The 19,485-nt window shown below is 47.9% G+C and overlaps 1 protein-coding gene across 1 annotated transcript; it reads right to left on the bottom strand.

Moving 5' to 3' along the window:
• Positions 1-103: 103 nt before the first annotated feature.
• On the bottom strand, positions 104-17,919 carry NOXRED1 (NADP dependent oxidoreductase domain containing 1). The gene is given in 7 exon segments (XM_075531800.1): positions 104-1,303; positions 6,622-6,844; positions 7,417-7,568; positions 8,555-8,735; positions 15,023-15,207; positions 17,074-17,266; positions 17,821-17,919. Coding segments are annotated over 7 exon segments (1,212 nt in total). The 5' UTR covers positions 17,918-17,919; the 3' UTR covers positions 104-1,122.
• Between the last annotated feature and the right edge of the window lie 1,566 nt (positions 17,920-19,485).

Here is a 19,485-nt window from a genome sequence, read left to right as displayed (position 1 = left end):
AGCGACTGCCCCACAGGGTTTCCAAAAGTGTATCTTCAGAGAGTCGCCCCCACCCCATTCTCCCGCAGGAGCAGCTGGGGAGTTCAAACCCTAACCTCTGGTTAGGAGTCCAGCCCTTAACCACTCTGCCCATCGAGGCCCTGGGAAAACCACTACAGGGCGACCAGAACCCGTGAAGACAGTGGCTATATTGACGCGCCCTGTCCTGTTTCCTATCCCTGAATGAATTCTCAGAGGGATCCAGCATTACCCCTCCACCTGCGTCCCTGAGGAAAGTGCTTTAAAGTAGCATCCTGGCCAAGAGCTCTCTCAAGCCACCGCAACGCCCTACCCTTGAGTTTGCCTGGCTCGTTAACTATGCAATGACCATAATATATCTCATTAGGACAAGGCCGGGGTGACTGTACGGGGAGGGGTTTGTGAAAATGTCTTCTCGCCTTTAGCAAACATGGTTCCGTTTGATGGCAAAGCAGAGTGAAAGGCATCCTTTTCCAATTTTCCAACCAGATGGGGTCGTTGCTACTTCTCTGACAACCGGGCTCTACAAAACACCTAGGACATACAAACACATTTTCACCTTAGAAATAACTTCTGCACTGGGGCACCGTTATTTTTAGTCATTTGTTATCCATGCCAGCTCTTTTTTTTTTAAGCTTTTTTAAAATGATGGGACCAATTTTAAAGTCATATTTAGCTGAAATGAGCCATAATTCCATTCAGATCTCTTACCACTCAGTTTACTTCTCTATCCAAAAGTGGTAGGAAAATCAAGCCGCACGATCTGCCAGCGACATCAGCTACGTATTAGAACCGGCAAGGAAAGCCGCGGCAGCCTCCGACTGTCCCGGTAAAGGGCGTTATACACTTGTGCTCAGAAGGCTTTCCTGGGGAAGCAGCTGACTTAAGTGGGTTAAGTTTAGTTGAATTTGATTACTTCCTAAAGCCGGACGCACAGCACCTCCTTTTATTCCACGTTGCAGAGCGCCGCAGTACCTTTTCCTAATTCCGCCTAATTTGTGGCCAACACAATGCCAATGCCGTCACGTGACCCCGCAGCCAATCAGGGCGGCCGGGCCACACCCACAGGAGGGCTAATCTGCGGGAGAGTGTCGTTCTCTTTCCTCATTGGGGTGGGGAGTCCGGGGCGGAGACCTCCCGCTGGTCTTCCTTGGTTAGGGAGACGCCAAATGAGTGACAGTAAAGATGGGTCAGGTGGTCCTGGAGGGCCGGGCTCGCCGCCAGGTGCTGGCTGAAGGGAGTTTCCTTGAGCTGCACGGCTGTCAGGTCAAACCAAGGGAAAGGCCTGGGGAAAGGAAGAAACGAGCTGCGTTACTTACACCTGAAACCTGTGCTTCCACCCAATGGCTCTTGCACTTCGAACCGCGACTCTTCCTTGTCTAGACCATATGCTAATTAAAATGCGCAGTTTGCGAAACTGGAAATAAAGTTGGAGCTGTTCCCCATGTGGATTTAATTGTTCCTTTGATTTTTCACATGCAGAAAATGTACCCATTTCTTTGTCCTTTTTAAAAAAAATCATTTTATTGGGGGCTCGTACAACTCAACACAATTCATGCATCCATCCATTGTGTCAAGCACTTTTGTACATTTGTTGCCCTCATCATTCTCAAAACATTTGCTTTCTACTTGAGCCCTTGACATCAGCTCTTCATTTTTTCCTCTCCCACCCCTCCTCCCCTTCCTCCATGAACCCTTGAAAATTTATAAATTATTATTATTTTGTCACATCTTTCACCGTCCGACGTCTCCCTTCACCCACTTTCTGCTTCTTCTTCATCCCCCAGGAATGAGGTTATATGTAGATCCTTGTAATCTGTTCCCACTTTCTCCCTCACCTTCCCTCCACCCACCTGGTATCGCCAGTCTCACCACTGGTCCTGAAGGGTTCATCTTGTCCTGGATTCCCTGTGTTTCCAGTTCCTCTCTGTACCAGTGTACATACTCCGGTCCAGCCGGATTTGTAAAGTAGAATTGGGATCATGATAGTGGGGGGGAGGAGGGAAGCTTTCAAGAGGAAAATTTTATGTTTCATCATTGATTTCTTTGTCTTTGGAGAATTCACAATGAGGCAATTATTATCATATTGACACTGATATCCGTTTCATTGTGTTTTCCTTAAATTTAAGAGGAGATATAGGAGGCTCCGGACGTGTGGAATGGGAAAGTGGAATGGCTTTTCTGAGAGTCTCTTTATCTGTGTGGGAAAAGCAGTAGTCGTTTCTGTGCACATTAAAATGGGGGCAGTGTTAGTATTTCAGCAGCAGCAGAATTGAAGTCAAAAGAGAGCTAGTAGATTTTTCATGGTTACAAAGTCTGTGTCATCATCAAAAGCCGCCTCCTGGGACAGAGTTAAAAGAGCCTCCCGCAGACAGCCTGGTATGCTACTGAGTGGAACGGGGAAAGCAGTCATGAAGAGACAGGCTCACATTGGATATGGGGTCCATTAGCACCCGTTATGCTCCATTGGTACCCACTGACCCGGTCCACAGAGGTTAGATACAAGAGAGGCTTATGGCAAAGTGGTATGCCCTTTGGGCATTTATTGGCAACCCTAAAAAAAAAAAGTTTTGTAACTTTGCCCATACAGGGCAGAGACCAGGCCAAGAGTAGAAACTGTCCTAACTGTACAACTGCCCCCTGAGCCTTTCTGAGACGAATCGTAGCCTGTTCACTTCCCTGCTCATGAGAGTCGTCTATGAGTTCTGTGTGGCTGCTCCAAGGATAGAGGATGGAGACAGGGCTCAGCTCTGCCTTGGGCAGTCAGGAGCTGGAGGTCAATGTGGCACCACAATGTTTTCTAAGCTCTCCAAGAGATTCTTTAAAAAACCCCTTCTCTATGGAGCAACTGGTGGTTTCAAACTGCCGACCCTGGGGCCAGCAGCCCAGCTTAAAATCACTACACTACCAGGTATCCTTTTGCTTTAAGAAGCCAAGTCCGCATTTGTAATGACTAAATTATATTGATTCTCTAAGAAATGTATGATTGGATCTTCAGAAGGACAGAAAGCGGAGGCTGAGGGACTCTGGGCTTCCTTCTGTGCCGAGTTGGTAGCACTGAGGCGGCCACCACATGACTGATGGGCCCTCGACCAGCGTAGCTTGCTGGCTGCCTGCTGTATCACAGTTAAAATTCTGAGCACCCCACTTTCAGAAGGCGATGGAAGACAGGGAAAGCCCCTCTATTCCGTGGGAGAGCTGCAGTCTCAGAAGCTCACAGACGCTGTTCTCCCCTGTTGTATAGGGCTCCTATGAATCAGCATTGACTCTGTGGCAGTGAGTTTGGTTATTTTGGGAGTGAAAAAAAGATGTCTGCCTTGAACATTACGGTCATTTTATATGGGATCAAATTGACAAGGCAAATCTTAGTAGACAGGGGCTCTAGAGGGGCCGTGGAGTTATGTTATCAGGGCAACAACAGCTCAGCACGGAGGGTGAGAAGGATTGCAGGACTCCGCGTATATCACCAGCATCACTAAACAGTACTGTCGTACCGGTGTGTGTTTTGCTATTATAGTCTCACCCCTGAACTGCCAACAAAATAAACAAAAGTACATATTTTTAAATGTTGGGGGGAAACCCACTATATTAATTCCTTAATATCAACAAGTAGGCAGTTTCATACCTTTATTTTTAAGTTAGCTGTTTGGTCCATGTGTCTTTCGGTTACTGTGACATTTAAGACTTCTTGTGTCTGCAGGGAGCCCCCTGCCTGCCCCCTGCAGCTCCCTGTCAAGTTTCCCACAGTCTGGATTTTGCCGATTCCATCTCATGGTGTCATTGACACTTTCCTCTGTCTCTGGAATTTTCTGATTTAAAAAAAACTAATTCTATCTGGGGACTTGATCAGATTTAGGGTTAACAGTGTGGCGAGAATACTTCATCGATGACTGTGTGCTCTCATCAAGAAACACAGTCTGTCTTTGTTAAGTGAGGCTTTTTCAGGGATTCAGCCTGGTCTGCTCACTCTAACATTCTCCTATCGGCTTCCATAATTGCATTAGATCCATGATCTCAGTAGAGATTATCCAACGATGGTATTTCCTGGGGCAGGTGGTGAGTTACACACTTAGCTGGTGTGGTAGTCATAGCTAGGCTGGAGATTGATAGTTTTATGTTGTCAGCACCCCAAGCTCACTGCCATCGAGCAGATTCTGACCCAGCGACCCTGTAGGACAGAGTAGACTGCCCCTCTGGTGTTCCAAGACTGGAAATCTTTACAGGAGTAGACAGCCTCAGCTTTCTCCTGTGGAGAATCTGATGGTTTTGAACTGTTGGCTTTGCTGTTAGCAGCCCAACGAGTAACCCACTATGCCATCGAGGCTCCTCTTGGTCCAGTAGGGAAGTATTTTATTAGGTCCAGCAGGGCGATCGTATCTGAAGTTGAAAAGGTCACCTGAGAATCCAGAAGTAAAGCCAGACTTCTCTGGTCAGTTGGTTTTCAACAAGGGTGCTAGGGACGTTCATGGAGGGAAGATTAGTCTCTTTAGTCGATGGTGCTCAGAAAACTGGATTTCCAATTGCAAACAAATGAAGCTGGAGCCCACCCCCAACAGCATATATGAAAACGAATTCAAAATGGGGCAGCGACCTAAATGTCAGAACTCAAACTCACAGGACAAGCAGTGCTGTGAAACTTCAGAACCTAGTTTGTTGATACTGGGTCTTCAGACCAATCTGACACCAAAAGCATGATCAACCAATGACAAAGTAGATAGACTGAACTTCATCCAATTCAACTCGTGCATTAAAGGATTTTATCGACAAAATGAAGGGATAGCCTACAGAATGGCAGAAAAATTTGAGGATCCCTCTAGGTCATAAGGGTTTGATATTCACAATATCCAAAGTACTCCTACAACTTCAACTGAAGAACAAAAAAACAAACAGTCCAATAAAAAATCTGATGAAGGGACTAGAATAGACATTTCCAAGAAAACAGACAAAGGGCCAACAAGCACATGAAAAGATGGCCAGCGTCACTAGTCATTAAGCCACACATCCCACCATCGCTGAGTCGATATCCACTCACAGCGACCCTGCGGGACAGCATAGAACTGCTCCCTAGAGTTTCCGAGGCTTCCAGTCTTAACAAAACCAGATCGCCTCATCTTTCTCCTGCTGACCGGCTGGTGGCCTGGAACCACTAACTTTTTGTTTTGTTTTAGTAGCCTGACACTCAGGGTTCCGTCAGTAGTCACTAGGGAAATGCAGATCAAAACTGCAATGAGATGCCCCTTGTCTGCCAGAGAAGAAGGACAATAGCCGGTGTTGGTGAGGCTGTGGACCAGTTGGGATCCTTGTGAACTGCTAGTAAAACCCACTCAACCACCGTCAAGTAGATTGTGATGCTCTCCGATCATAATGCCGCTCCAGGACAGAACAGCACTGCCCTGTGGGTCTCCAAGGAGCCTTCCCTTTCTCCCAAGGAGCAGCTGACGGGTTTGAACCACCCTTGCCGTCAGCAGTCCAACAGGCAACTCACTGCCCCACCAGAGGCCTGCTCTGCTCGTAGGAATGTGAAATCGTGCACTCGGGGAAAACCATTTCGTGTTTCCTCCAAACATGGAACCATAGCGTCACCATAGGACTGACCCAGCAATTCCACCCCTAAGTACGTAGACAACCGAATTGAACGCAGAGACACTAACAAACGTGTGTGCTAACGGTCACTGCTACATAGCCATCCACAGAAGACCGAGTCAACAAAAGGTGGGAATGAAATTCTGGGTCATGCTGTCTCGATGAACCTTGAAAACATTACACTGAGTGAAATAAGTCAGACACAAAAGAATATTATATGGTCCCACTTCCATGAGCTGTCCGGAAGAGGTAAAGACATATATGCCAGAGTCTATCGGAGGGTACCAGGAGTAGGAGGGAAGGGAAAGGGGGGCGGGATTACTGCTTAGGGAGGCTGGTTTCTGTCAAGGGTGATGGACATAGACAACAGTGATGAAGGCAACACCACCTTCCAAATAGAATTAATGTCACTGAATTGTAAACGTGAAGGAAAATGCTGAAAGGGAACATTTTTGTTGTTTATGGTTTTACACATTAAAGATAATTATTTAAAAAGAAAAAAATAAGGACACAAGTCAATAAATGTCATTAGATTTATCGCTGAATATCTATGCGGCTGTTTATAAATTAAGTGGATACGATTATACCATCATCACATAAGTTGAAAAGCAGTATATGTCATCCCATCTTTCTGCAATGCGTGCCTATCGGTATGCATGCACTTGTACCTAGGTACCCAGACTGAGACAGACCTGTTGTCGCTGAGGGACCAGCAAGTCGATTCCGGCTCAGGTACAACAGAACAACCTGCTGCCCGTCCTTTAAAAGTTTTTAAATATCAACGGGAATGTGGGGTTAAAAATCGGCTAACACAAGAACCCGTTCCCACTGAGCCGATTCTGACTCCTGTGACCTTCTATGGCAGAGCAGAACCTGCCCCCTTGGGTTTCCGAGGCTGTAAATCTTCATAGGAGCAGACAGCCACCTCTTTCTCCCGCAGAACAGCGGGTGAACTGGAACCACTGTCTATGTGAGGCTGAGTGTGAGAGAAGTTAAAGGGCCAGCTGCCCAACACGTTACCTTCTCAGAGGAAAGCTCTTGGCGTAGGTTTTGGTGATGAAATCTGTTAACTGAAACTTGGGGCATGAAGCTCTCTCTCTCTCACAGTCTGCGAAGTGCACACAGAGGAAGTGGTCGCTCAAAAGCTGAAGCACGTTGCCGTGGGGAATCTCCTTTGCTGTGCAGATGTTGAGGGCTGCATAGAGCACGCCTTCCAGCCACTTGATATTGAGGGTTATCCCCCCTGCACAGCAGTGAAAACACCAATACGAGTTAGGGAAGGGGGGACAGGGCCCCACGCGTGCACCATCCACTTGTACAACGTGGCACGCTAAAACTCAAGGTAAAGAAACACTCCTCCCACCCAGGTGAGCAGCCCGTGTCTGCTTTCCGGAACACAGCGCTGACCTAGCCCAGGAGGACAGGGCTGTGAGTCCAGAGACTGCTCACAGCAGAGGCTCTCAGCAGTTCCTGCCACGGGACTGGAGGAAACGGTGCTCGGGAAGAACAGGAGAAGGGCATATTGAACCACGGTCCTGCATCCTCATGAGGGGTGGGTCCAAATGTGTTTGCTTCTTCTGGTTTTCCTGTGCATCCTTAAAGGATGCAGCTAACCAGCCTGCTCAGTCTTCCCTAACGAAGGATGCTCTTTTACCACCAGATGCTGTCTTCCTAGAAAACCCAAAGAGCTGAGACGGTCCTCCCCCTGTGCGTCCCTCCCCCGCCCTCCACCCCCACTGCACACCCCAGGATCGGGTGGGATAGCAACAGGGAGAGTAGTTTCCAAGAGGGCCCCCCAAGATGGTGGCCCGTTACCAGCAGAACTGTAAGGGCAAGTGGCCCGGAGAATTGCAGGATCTTGAAGAGCAGCTGCGATCTCCTTGTTGCTCCCCCAGATGTTAACGAACGTTTCCGCACACTGATACTGAGGCCGCAGGATGTTGGTGTGGTTCAGCAGTAACTTCAGCCTGGAAGGTCAACCCCCGAGACGGGTGCAGGGTCAGGCCTGGGAGAGTCAGCAGCACAACCCACGCCAGCAAGCCGCTCGGCCACCCAGCACAGACGGGGGCTGAGGGGATGGCTTCTTACTTAGACTGTTGACCCCTTTACCTAAAAAATAGGTAGCGGATTCCACATGCCAGCAACTAGGTTAGACACTGTCACCTGGGTTAGTAGTCCTCAAGTGGATCCCAGCCAACCACGCACCCATTGAGCAGATTCCAGATCATGGCGACCCTCGAGGGCTGAGTTCTGAAGTGCCTCTGTGGGTTTCCCAAGCTGTCACTTTGTACAGGGACAGAAAACCTCCTGCGTCAACTATGGAGAGGCTGGTGGTTCAAACCGTCGACCTTGTGGTTCTCAGTTCAATGCGAACTCTCCACTATCAGAGCTCCTTCCATGGCAGCCAAGTGGCCCTAAAAATAAGGTTTGGCTCCTGCTCCTAGGAACTTCTCCTGCTGTTCACCAGTGGGTCCCGTCTCATGGATGCAAGGGCAGCGGTGCTCCACCTTCCTCGTGCCGCGACCCTTTCATACAGGTCCTCATGTGGTGCTGACCCCAATCATAAAGTTATTTCCATTGCTACTTCATCGCGGTCATGTTGCTACTGTGATGAAATTGGGTGACCCCTGTGAAAGGGTCGTTCGACCCCCAAAGGGGTCGCGACCCGCAGGTGGAGAAGCACTGCCCAGGAGGGAGAGGCAATGTTCCGCTGCAGTTCTAAACACTGGCACCTCGAAGAAAATCGCCCAGCCACCAAGGCTGTAGCTGTTCAGTGTACTGTTTTACTTAACACTCCGTGGAGGCGTGGGGAAGACAACTGGGAATTTCTGCCAATAAAGCTGTTTCTACCTTAGTACTGGGAGACTCAATCCCCAGAGGAAGGGCTGGGGTTTGGCGGGGTGAGGGGGGGGCATGGTTCCCAGGGTGAGAAGTCCTCGTGCTAACCAGATACCTGGACACTGGGACAGCAGCTACGAAGCTATACACCACACAGGCTTTGTCGAGGCTGTTTTGAATTTCCGTACAGATGTTAGGCAGCTGAGAAGGTAGGCAGCAGAGGAACACGATGTTGGCCCAATTTACCAGGAAAGCGTTTTGGTAAAAGCACTGGACGCCCAGTTTCTGGAGGTCACCTGAGAGACAGAAGCAGAGAAAGAACACCATGCTCACGAGAACCAAGCAGCAGTGAGGGGGAGAGGAGGATCCTTGTACAGTTCATCTCCAGAAATCCACCCAAGTCTTGTGCCCCCACAGGTCTAAAAGCCACCCAGCATTGCCCCAGCCCCTGAGGGCAAGCAGCGGGGGCCATGGAGCAGTGCTAGCGAGGAGAATGTAAGTCATCTCTATCTTTGAGGTCTCCGCTGCTCATACTGTGGGTTGCGGCCCCGTGTGGGGTCTCATAGCTGAATGTGAGGGTTTGCAAACAGGAAAACTCAGCACCATACACAGTTTCGGAATTTGCAGTGACCACAGATTAATCCAACGCGTCTTGAATTCAATGCGTCTCTGGACTCCTTACGGGTTGTAAATGGCGGGAAAGCGTAGCAAATGGACAAAGTTTAAGAAGCTGTCTTCGACCAAACACAGTTTTGGCTTTTCCAGATTTGGGTGTGTTTGTTAAAGTTAGAAAAATAAGTGAAAAGAAATGCTTCTACAGAAGCGTCGTAGAAGACACGTTGCAACCATGGCACTCTAGTCGCCAGTTCTCCATCACAGAAGGATGGCTTGCTCTTTCATGCAAATGACTTTTTGCTGTTTTTCATTTTGCTTTTTGAAGTCTTACTAAACTTGGCTACTTCCATTCAAGGTTTTATAAATTTCTGGTATAGAAAAAACAAATAAACAAAACAACCAAATCCCTAACCCCAAACACGATATATGTTTTTTGAGATGTAAAACTTAGGCGCTTTTGTGTAGATGACATGCTTTGTAGTTACTGGTGACATCATGTTAATAAACTTTAATAAGTGAAAAAGGAAAAAATAGAAAGCTTCTGCCAGATGAGGTGTCAATTTGGGACCTGAGAGGATTAAGAGTGAAGGGGTGGAGTCTAGTCTGTCAATCAGGTCACAGCCAGTGAGGCCTCTGTGTGGGTATGGGCTTCCCCTGGGAATTCTGGGAACTCTGGATTTCCTCCTTGGAGGCAGGAGAGACTCTCTTTACTCACTCCCTTGGAGACTTTCTACTGATAAGACACATGGCACTATGCTGATAGACCCTGTGCCCTGGGAACTGGAGAAGCCACGTGGAGACCCTGCCAGCGCTGAGATGCTTACAATGCCACTGGATCCAAAGACTTTCTACCCACTGGCCTGTGACTGTCCTACATTCAGCGTCATTGCATGTGTTTCTTGAGTCTGAAGAGGACTTTATAGATTGATATCGGACCTATGGGCTAATATTGGACTTATGGGCTTGGACTGGACTGGGTTGGGATGCTTTCTTAATGTACAATTGCCCTTTATGTAAAACTCTCTCTTAGACACATATGAGTTTCCTGGGATTTGTTTCTCTAGTCTCCCCGGACTCACACATTATGTCTCTGTTATCTAGAGTAGTCCTCACACGAATCTTAAGAGGCAGAGACTCGTCCTATTCCCACACGATAAATGAGGAGTCCAGGAGTTATGTAACACAATTGATGTATGTGTGGATTGTGATAAGAGTTGTATGAGTCCCTAATAAAGTATTTAAAAAAAAAGAAGTTATGTAACTTGTCCCAAATCACACATCTAACTGGTTTGTGTTGGAAAGGTTGAGAGTGGAGAAGAATCAGGCAGATGCTGGGAGACATTTGGAAAGATACATTCACAGTTCCGGCACACAACATGCATGCTCATAGGACATACGCAAATGCCAAGAGCAATGTGGTAAGTCATATGCTTGATAGGTAATCATTTCTACTCATTGCAAGAGGCTGTCTCAAGAGTAAATATTTAAAATGTCAACAGCGCACATCTGGCAGTATGCTGAAGTGTTATTGGAAAACAGTATTACAGCCACACAAGAGGTGAGTTCTTATCTTAACCTCCAGGGTCCATGATAAATGTGCCGCTGGTGTTAACTGGGTACTTATAAACCTGAAAGATGGATCGGACAAAGAGGACGTTTAGGAAACAGCCCCGTGTACTATTCTTGAATGTGCTGTTCTGAAAGAAAAAAAAATGCATAGGAGTGGTGGGTATTTTGAATGCTTCCTTAAACAACACACAGGGATTTTCAAATGCGGTTATTTTAATTATGAAAAAACCCATTTAAAAAACACAACCTTGGCTGGCCCCACTATGAGACATGATGCGCCTCAGTGACTAAGGGCGATATAGAGGACAGCACCGGAGACACAGTGTGGGAATTGCACCTGACCTGATCCCACCACACCGAGGCAAAGCACTGGGGGAGTGCAGCAGAACAGCAAGGGAATGGAGTGGCAAGGTCCCCAGGGAATGCTGAAAGTGGACTTTGGGGCCAGGGTGTGGTGCCCCAACAGACTGGACTGGAAAAACTCCTAAGGGCCAGCAAATGATCCTTGAACTAACTACAAACAAAACAAAACAAAAAAACACAACCTACTGCTCCCCAAACACTGGGCATTTTCTAGAAGTCTGTGTATCGATATATGTATACATTTGAAAAAATATATTAGCAGCTTCTTTGAAAATTAAACATACCCCTACCACACGATCTAGCCATTCATTTCACTTCTCAGAATGTACCCCGAGAAGTGAGAACATAGGTGTACACAAACGTGCCCGTAAGTGGGCACAGCAGTTTCATTTGTAATCACCAGACACTAGAAACCGTGATCAACTAACGAACACACTAACTGTGCTGTCGTCATGACACGGAATAAAACTTCAACAACTCACTGCCACTGAGTGAGTTCTGGCTCCCAGTGACCCTATAGGGCAGAGTGGAACTGCCCTGTAAGTTTCCAAGGCTCTCGGTGTTTATGGGAGCAGAAAGCCGCCTCTCTCCTTGTGAAATGAAATGCTACTCAAGAATAAGAAGGCTGTGTAGATCTATCAACAGCATCGGTAAATCTAAAATAACCGTGCCGAGGGAACGAAGACATAAAAGAGTATGTGCGCTGTGTGATTACATGTACATAACATTCTAGACAATGCAAATGAATCTCTGTGACAAATCAGACCAGCAGCTTCCATTACCTCAATCTGGGGGAGGGAAGCTGCAGGGAGGTAGCGATCTGTGGCTTACCAAGGGGCGTGAGGAAACAATTAGGGCCAATATCTGTGTTCATTACTGTGAAAATGGTGATCGTTTTCCAGGTATAAATGTGTAGAGAAACAGCAAGCTACACACTTTAAGTGTGTACAGTTTATTGTCTGCAAAATATCTTAAGAAAACTGTACCTCTTATTTGACCTCATAAGTTTATTTTAAGATTTATGCGTGAAGAAGTCCAACTATATAAACCACCAACCCACTGCCTTCACAGCAATTCAAACTCCTGGTAACCTTACAGGGCAGAGGAGTCCTGCCAATACGGCTGCGTTATGGGAGCAGAAGGTCTCGTCTTTCTCCCAGGAGTAGGTTTGAACAGCCGACCTTGTGGTTAGCAGTCCAATGCTTAATCCACTACACCATCAGGAATACTGTATAAACCTGAATATCATGACTTTGAAGAAGGTTAAATGATATGGAATCTGCTAAATTATGAAAAAAATAACAATATAAACAACAGTATATTGTTTGTATATTTATCAATTACTGATAAAATACAGAAAAATGCCAAAGAAATGATAACCCTGGTAAGAGGATGATAGCTAACATTTCCTTCCTTAATGAGTACTTGTAGATGTGCAATTGAACTATAATTCACATACAGGGAGAAACATAGTCTGGCCTGATCTGTGTTGACAAAATTACATATCCCTGAAGTCCACATTCTATTTTAAGATGCAGAACATTTCCAACTCCCCAGAAAGTTCCTTTGGGTACCTTCTCTTTCAAGTTTCCTGGAGGCAAGCACTGCTCTGGTTTCCTTCACCATAAACCGTAAGTGGAATGAGTATTATTATTCTTATTATTTAGTAAATGCTACTTCAAAAGCACAAGGGTAGGTTACTGAATGGTTAAGGTAGGAGATGTAACTCTTTCTGGAACGTCTTCCTGCATCGAAGACCCAGAAAGACTTTTCACCACCAAGTATACAGGGAGGAGAAATAGACATAAAACATCTCAGAGGAGAAGGGCATTGCTTTAAGGATTAAGTTAATTTATTTAAAAAGGACATCCTTCAGACATGGAGGAATATGGCAGAGAAGGAAGCTCCATAAGTCAACCATCCCTCCACCCCTCCCCGATAAAACCACTACTGAGCTAAGAGACATGTCTGGATCACCACGGTAGGCCTGCCATCTAGGCAAACACTGGCAACATCCGAGGAAGAAGATTGATGAAGATGCTGGGAGCTGTTGGTGATGTTCACCGTTTCGCTCAGCGCCTACTACTCCCCTCAAAATGGGAAGCTTAGAATTATCGTTGGCTGCTCCACAAGGCCTGAAAGCAGGACCTCAAACGGATCGCCAGATGACTGCCTGGAGAATGTTCATCGCAGCTTCGTTCACAATCGTCAAAAGGTGGAAACAACTCAAGGGTTCATGAGCAGATGGCTAAACAAAATATGGAACCTACGCACCCAAGATTATTCAGCACAGAGAGACACAACATTCCGACACATGCTACAACATGTGCTCAGTGGGTAGAACTGCCCTTTGGGCTTCCAAGGCTTTGAATCTTTCCAGCAGCCAATAGGCTCATCTTTCTCCCGCAGAGCAGCTGTTGGGTTCAGTGCACGGCCCACTAGGCCACCAGGACACACCGGAAATCAAGAAAACGGTTGCATCAGAATCGTATCCTTTCACCATCTGTCCAGTGAGTAGATAACGGAGAAGCTGAACTTGATGAAGAAATCAGCAGCAGAATGGCAGGAAGGCTTTTTCACAACTTGATGCAACTCCACTTGCTTGAAAGCAAGGAGGACTTGAAGCGCTTGTCTTCAGCATGGATTGCAAGTCGATGCAGAGAAAGCCAACATCCTCACAACTGGACCAATGAACAACATGTCACACGAAGAAAAAGATTGACGCTGTCCAGGATTCCATTTTGCTGGGATTTACCATCAATGCTCCTGGAAGCAGCAGTTGAGAAATCAAACGAGGTATTTCATTAGGCAAATCTGCTGCACAAGACCTCTTTAGAGTATTGAAGAGCAGAGATGTTACTCTGAGGAGTAAGGTGCACCTGACCCAAGTCATGGTGTTTTCAGTCGCCTCGTCAGCACGTGAAAAGTTGGACACTGAATAAGGAAGACCCAAGAAGAATCCATGCCTTTGACTGAGTGGTGCCCGTGAAGGATATTGAACTTTGCATGGGCTGTGAGAAGAATAAGCCAATCTGCCCAGAGGAGGGATGTACAGCCAGAATGCTCCTTAGGAGCGGGCACCGCGAGACTTTGTCTCACACACTTTGGTCACGGTATCGGGAGAGACCAGGCCCTGGAAAAAGACATCATCATGCTTGGGAATGTCACTGAAGAAGAGGGACACTCGTCCAAATGCAATGACATCGTCGTGATGGCAATGGGCTCATGCATAATGATAAGGGTGCTGCCGGGTCCGGCAGTGTTTCGTTCTGTTATAGGTTGGGTCTCTGGGACTCGGAACCGACTCAACAGAACCCAACAATAACAAAAACAAGTGGAACAAGCCAAACACAAAAAGACAGAGATTTTAAAATTGCACTTATGTGAGGTATCTAGAATAGACCAATGCATGGAGACAGAAAGTAGATTCGTGGTTCCTGGGGGGAGGGGAGACTGATAATAGGAGAGAAAACTCTGGAAATGGATCACAGTGATGGATAAACAACACTATGAGATTATTTATTTATTTTGTTTGGTTTTTGTAAAATCAGTAACTCTAGCTTTTTTATGAATCAGTTTTTGAGGGGGGGTTTCTTATAAATCTTGTAACAAGCCATCACTCAACTTTATTGAGCACATTGCTACATATGTTGCCATCAACATTTCCAAAACATTTTCTTTCTACTTGATCCCTTGGTCTCAGCTCCTCTGTTTTCCCCTCCCTCCCACCCCCGTGAATCCTTGGTCAATTATATATATTGTTGTTATTTTGTGTGGTACACTGTCCTTTGGCTCCCTTCACCCACATTACTATGAAAGTATTTAATGCCACTAAGTAATTTGATTTTGATCTGAATGGCTTACCATAAGCAGACTTTAAAAATCTATCTTCCTAGCCTGCCTTAGGGTCTGGAAGCTGAAGCAGACACCCACACTGCACACAGGGACTCCTTCTTCCAAGGGCCCTTTCCACAGAGCCTTGTCAAGACCTCACCAGCACCCCCGAGGTGCCTTTCCGCCACTCACTGCTCCTCACCCAGGGCCTCTGGCCTCCGTGAGGAGATGCGCAGGTTCTCCGTCGGGATGGGGACCAGCTGAAGCAGTACATGCGCCAGCTGCTTCCCGAGGTGGCCCCCTCCGATGATGCCCACGTTGACCTCCTGGGTGAAAGAAGGGTCGCTCGCGACACGTCCGGAGAGGTGATGCCCAGACACTGCCTGTCTGGAGAACGGACAGACAGACACCTTTATAAATACATGCATCCCCCAAGGCTGTTCTTCTGACATGTCCAAGCAGTGGTGTGTGTGTGTGTGTGTGTGTGAGATGAGTGATGCTTTTCCCTGCCTTCTTAAACAGAGGAGCTGAACAAGGCATCATTTCTCGGACTGTCAGGATGGACGGCCACTGTTAGGTATGGTCCTGTAATGCGGGACACCCCGCTGGCCGGTCCCTTGTGTTTATTTTCCGGTACCGGGTGCTGTCAGCTTTCACTGCTGTCACGATGAGCGCAGGCTTCTACTGGGCGCCTACACTGGCTGGTGTGTGCAGACTCGGAAACCCAGACTGCTTGATTTAAGCTTTGCTTTTGGAGAAGATCATGATGGGGTAAAATAAATGGCCTCTGAGAGAAAAATGACACAAGCAGCTCCAGACGAAGGCTCCGAGACCATTCACGCCAGGGACTCATTTACTCTTGGTTCTGGGGATGCTTCCTTGCCCAGAACTGACAAAGCCTGACCTCTGAAGAAATTCGGCATTATTGTATGTTGCGATAGCTTATAGTGCCAGCCTGGCCGATAAGCACAAGTAGGATTAATTGAAGGGTGGAGAGATAAATGGCTCGGTGAGCCTCGCCTTGCTAGTTCTGTGCCTCAGTTTAAAGGGTACACTACCTGTGGGATGCCTAGCCTGTGGACTGTGTCGCTGTAAGTTAAGGTTCCTTTAAGCCCACATGATTGGAATGTTTATCTCTGGAGCTGCGGACCGACAGTTGGTGACCTGCCTTGCTGTTTGCTGCCTGGGTATATATAGCCCAGCTCTCTCTACAGAAAAGGAACTGGCGGCTCTCAAGCCTTAAAGGACTGCTAGTGTCTCACTGCTTTATAATTTAACTGTTAATTTCTTGTATTATCTATCTGTATATAATGTAACAATTCATTTCTTGTACTATATATCTATCTTTATAAATATATTTATATATAATTACTAGCAATCTGGTTTTATCTCTCTAGAGAACCCTGTCTACCACATATGTTGTCAGAGGACAAACTCAGACTGGTTCTATTGGTCGATAAGAATTAGTGTCTTAAAGCTCTGGCATTTTCTTGTCAACATCACAGGTCTCATCCCATGGAAGAAGTCTTCTCCCCTGGTTGAAAGGAGAGACCTTTCTCTCTCCTTCAGATGTGAGATGCAGGCATTCCTTGCTCACCACTCACCTCGGGTGCAAGCAACAGGTGTACGCATCCTTTCCAGGCAGGCAATCAGCCGACTCAGTGAGCAGCCTGCCTCCCTGGGAACAGGCCGTACTTACAGCATGGTACATTCAGATCTCAACATCCAAGAATCAGTGGAATTTCAGGGGAAAGCAAACTGAGAAATTCAATGAGGAATGACCTAGTTACTTATACAGAGATCAGAAGCCAGGGCCTGACAGAGATCTTCTCTGCGGATCAGCTACTCCTGCTCCAGAGAACCTTACCTGGCCACAGGACCTCCTGAGATCCTGGGCGGCTTTCCTGCGAGGGAGTGGTCCATTCTCAGTGTGGCCACCGAGGAAAGAACCCCTCCACTTACAGCCAGGACTGGCTAATCATTAGCAGTAAGACAAGCTGGTGGTTCCACTGTGTGGGTGCATGAATGAATCAATCCACCAATCCACCACTGCAAGGAAACTGCAGGAACCCGGGCTTCATTAGGTAACGCTAGCCAAGGACCCTGATATGGAGTTTCCGGGTCCTTTCCGGCCAAGAGTGATGGTGGCTGGAAGACGGAGGAAGATACTCTCCCCGCCCAAGTTATCCTCCAAGACAAAAAGATCAAGTCAGGTGGGTTTTCTGAAAATCGATTCTTCTCCAGCGGGCTGACCTTACCGACCCAGGTTACCTCAGAATCTGGAACAACTTGCAGAAGAACGTCGCGTGGGCACAGGCCTGGATGGTCAGTCCCCGCGAGCGGCCCTGCAGAAACAGCCAGGTGCGGTCTTCCTCTGGAACCCCGTACTCAAACTTCAGGGTCTCGAGACCCTCCAGCAAGTCCATTTCCAAGACAACACCATCTCCTGCCGAGACAGACCACCCTCTGGGCCCCACCTGGGAGAAGAGGGTGTGTATGTGCTGGTGTGTGCGCGTGCACTCATGATGGGGGGCTTGGGGGTGGGGAGGAGTGTTCAGCCCCTCTCTGCTCTCAGATTCTGAGCGTGGAGAGCTCGCCCACTTCTCTAGGGAGTGTAGGTTCTGCAAGCTTTCAAATCACCCTTCCCCCCTCCCCCCGCACTGGGGGAGGCAGCAGAGTCCTATGAAAGCGGACCAGAAACCCGCAGGCACAAGGGAGGTGGCAGGTGGTGTTCTGGCCAGATGAGTTGACCTCGGCACCCGCTTCCACAGCTGCTTGGGACCAGGGCTTTCTCCCCTTCTAAAACCTTCCAAGTTTTAGAAATAGGATTGACCACTGTCATCTCAAAGGAATTCTTCCCTTCCTTTAAACTCTTGGTTCTCTACAGGGTATTAAACTGCCCAAATGAACCCCTGCCGGTGCCCAGTGCCACACAGGAATATTTAAGAGCCCGAATGCACAGTAAATGCAGAGATGGGGGAACCTGTTTACAGTGCTCACCTCCCCAGCGGAGAAGATCCACCGGGCTCCCCAGTGCCGTTCCGGATGTAAGAACTACAAGTTCAAGGGGGCATTCATTACCCAAGAGAGTGGTCATTATGACTCCTTAGCTACCAGACGACTTCCGCTTTTGAATCTTAAAGGGGCCAGCCCCACCTACAGGACACAACTTCCTTTCACGATTGCCAACACACCCAAGGGGCTTGGGGACCTTCCTTTCCCCCAGAAGAATATCCTGGATTTCCAGGGCTTGGGGTGGGTTTGTCTGTGTTTGTTTTTTGCAGACTGCTATATCAGACAGATCTTAGCACACTCAAGGAGTTAATTTACCAAGCCCTTCTTTCGTTTCGAGTAATGATATCCAGAACCCTCATCGCTTGTTTGACAGTAATAGCCGGGCTGAAAGTAGAGCCCGAAGCTCTAGGTCCCTTCTATGGGGGGGGGGGGGGGGGGGCTGTGTGCCACACTCTGTCTCTTTAAGAGCAAAGCCCCAGGATTTGAAGGCACCACAGTGGTGGATAAGCCCATTGCCATCAGTCACAGTACCCGATGTAAGGCTTTATGGGAGTAGACAGCCCCCTCTCTCTCTCAAGTGGGAAGGGTGGTGGGTTTGAACTACCAACTTTGTGGTTAGCAGTCCAACCTTACCTGGCAGGACTACGAGGGCTCTTTAAGCAGTGGGTCCAAACTCACTGCCAACAAGTCCACCAGCACTGACTCAGAGACCTTATCAGGCAGGGTGGAACTGCTCCCGTTTCTGAGACTGTAACTGTACGGGAGTACAAGGGCCCGTCTTTCCCCTGCACAGCGGCTGATGGTTTCAAACGGCTAACCTTCTGGATTGCAGCCCAATGCGTAACCACCATGCCACTAGGGCTCCTGTTTAAGTGTGTGTGTGGGGGGTGATGTTAAACCCCATGCAGAACAGAACACTGCATGTTGCTGCGTCATCCTTGCAATGTGTTCCTCTGCCTGAGAGCCTAACCTTGCCGCCGGGGGGGAGGGGGAGGGGAGAGTAGCTCATCCTAATGTTGCCGGTGGGTTCCCTGCTCCAGAGGAAGCGAGAGCCCAAACCTCCCAGATCAGCAGAATCAGGGCAGCACAGGAGGGCGTTATAGACAGACCTTTCATCAATGTCTTCTCCAACTAGGATTCAGTGATTGTGGCTTAGATTGAACTACATTTCCCAGGACTCTCCACTCTGTATGCTTCTGGTGGGTGGGTGGGTCACAAGAGACTTTTGTGTCCGGTTTGGAGCGTACAAGTGTAACAGTAGTCCTTGGATGGGTACGTTTGCAAGGTCAGGGGCGGGCACTTGAGATGCACACACATTGTCGCTATCTGCTGGCTACTTTGTTGGGGCAGCAGCTGGACCAACTGCTACATCTTCTCCTTCAGTATCTCACCCTCCTGGGCAGGTGCATGTTCACCTCGATGGCCAAGAGCACCCGTTTCTCCTGCAGGACGCCTGCCAGCTAGATGCAGTGAAAAGCAAAAGGCTCCAGGGCCTCCTCAGGGGTCCCAGTGGGTCCCTGCTCCACAACTTTACATCCACCCACGCTTCCAGACTTCAAGCTCCACCATCAGACAGGAGGCCGAGACTGTTCAACTCTCAAGCTGAAGCAAGCCCACCTCTCTGTAACAAATCCCACATGTCCACTAGAT

This window comes from Tenrec ecaudatus, chromosome 14, assembly GCF_050624435.1.
Source record: "Tenrec ecaudatus isolate mTenEca1 chromosome 14, mTenEca1.hap1, whole genome shotgun sequence".
Taxonomy (NCBI): domain Eukaryota; kingdom Metazoa; phylum Chordata; class Mammalia; order Afrosoricida; family Tenrecidae; genus Tenrec; species Tenrec ecaudatus.
This window is presented reverse-complemented; position numbering and strand designations above follow the sequence as displayed.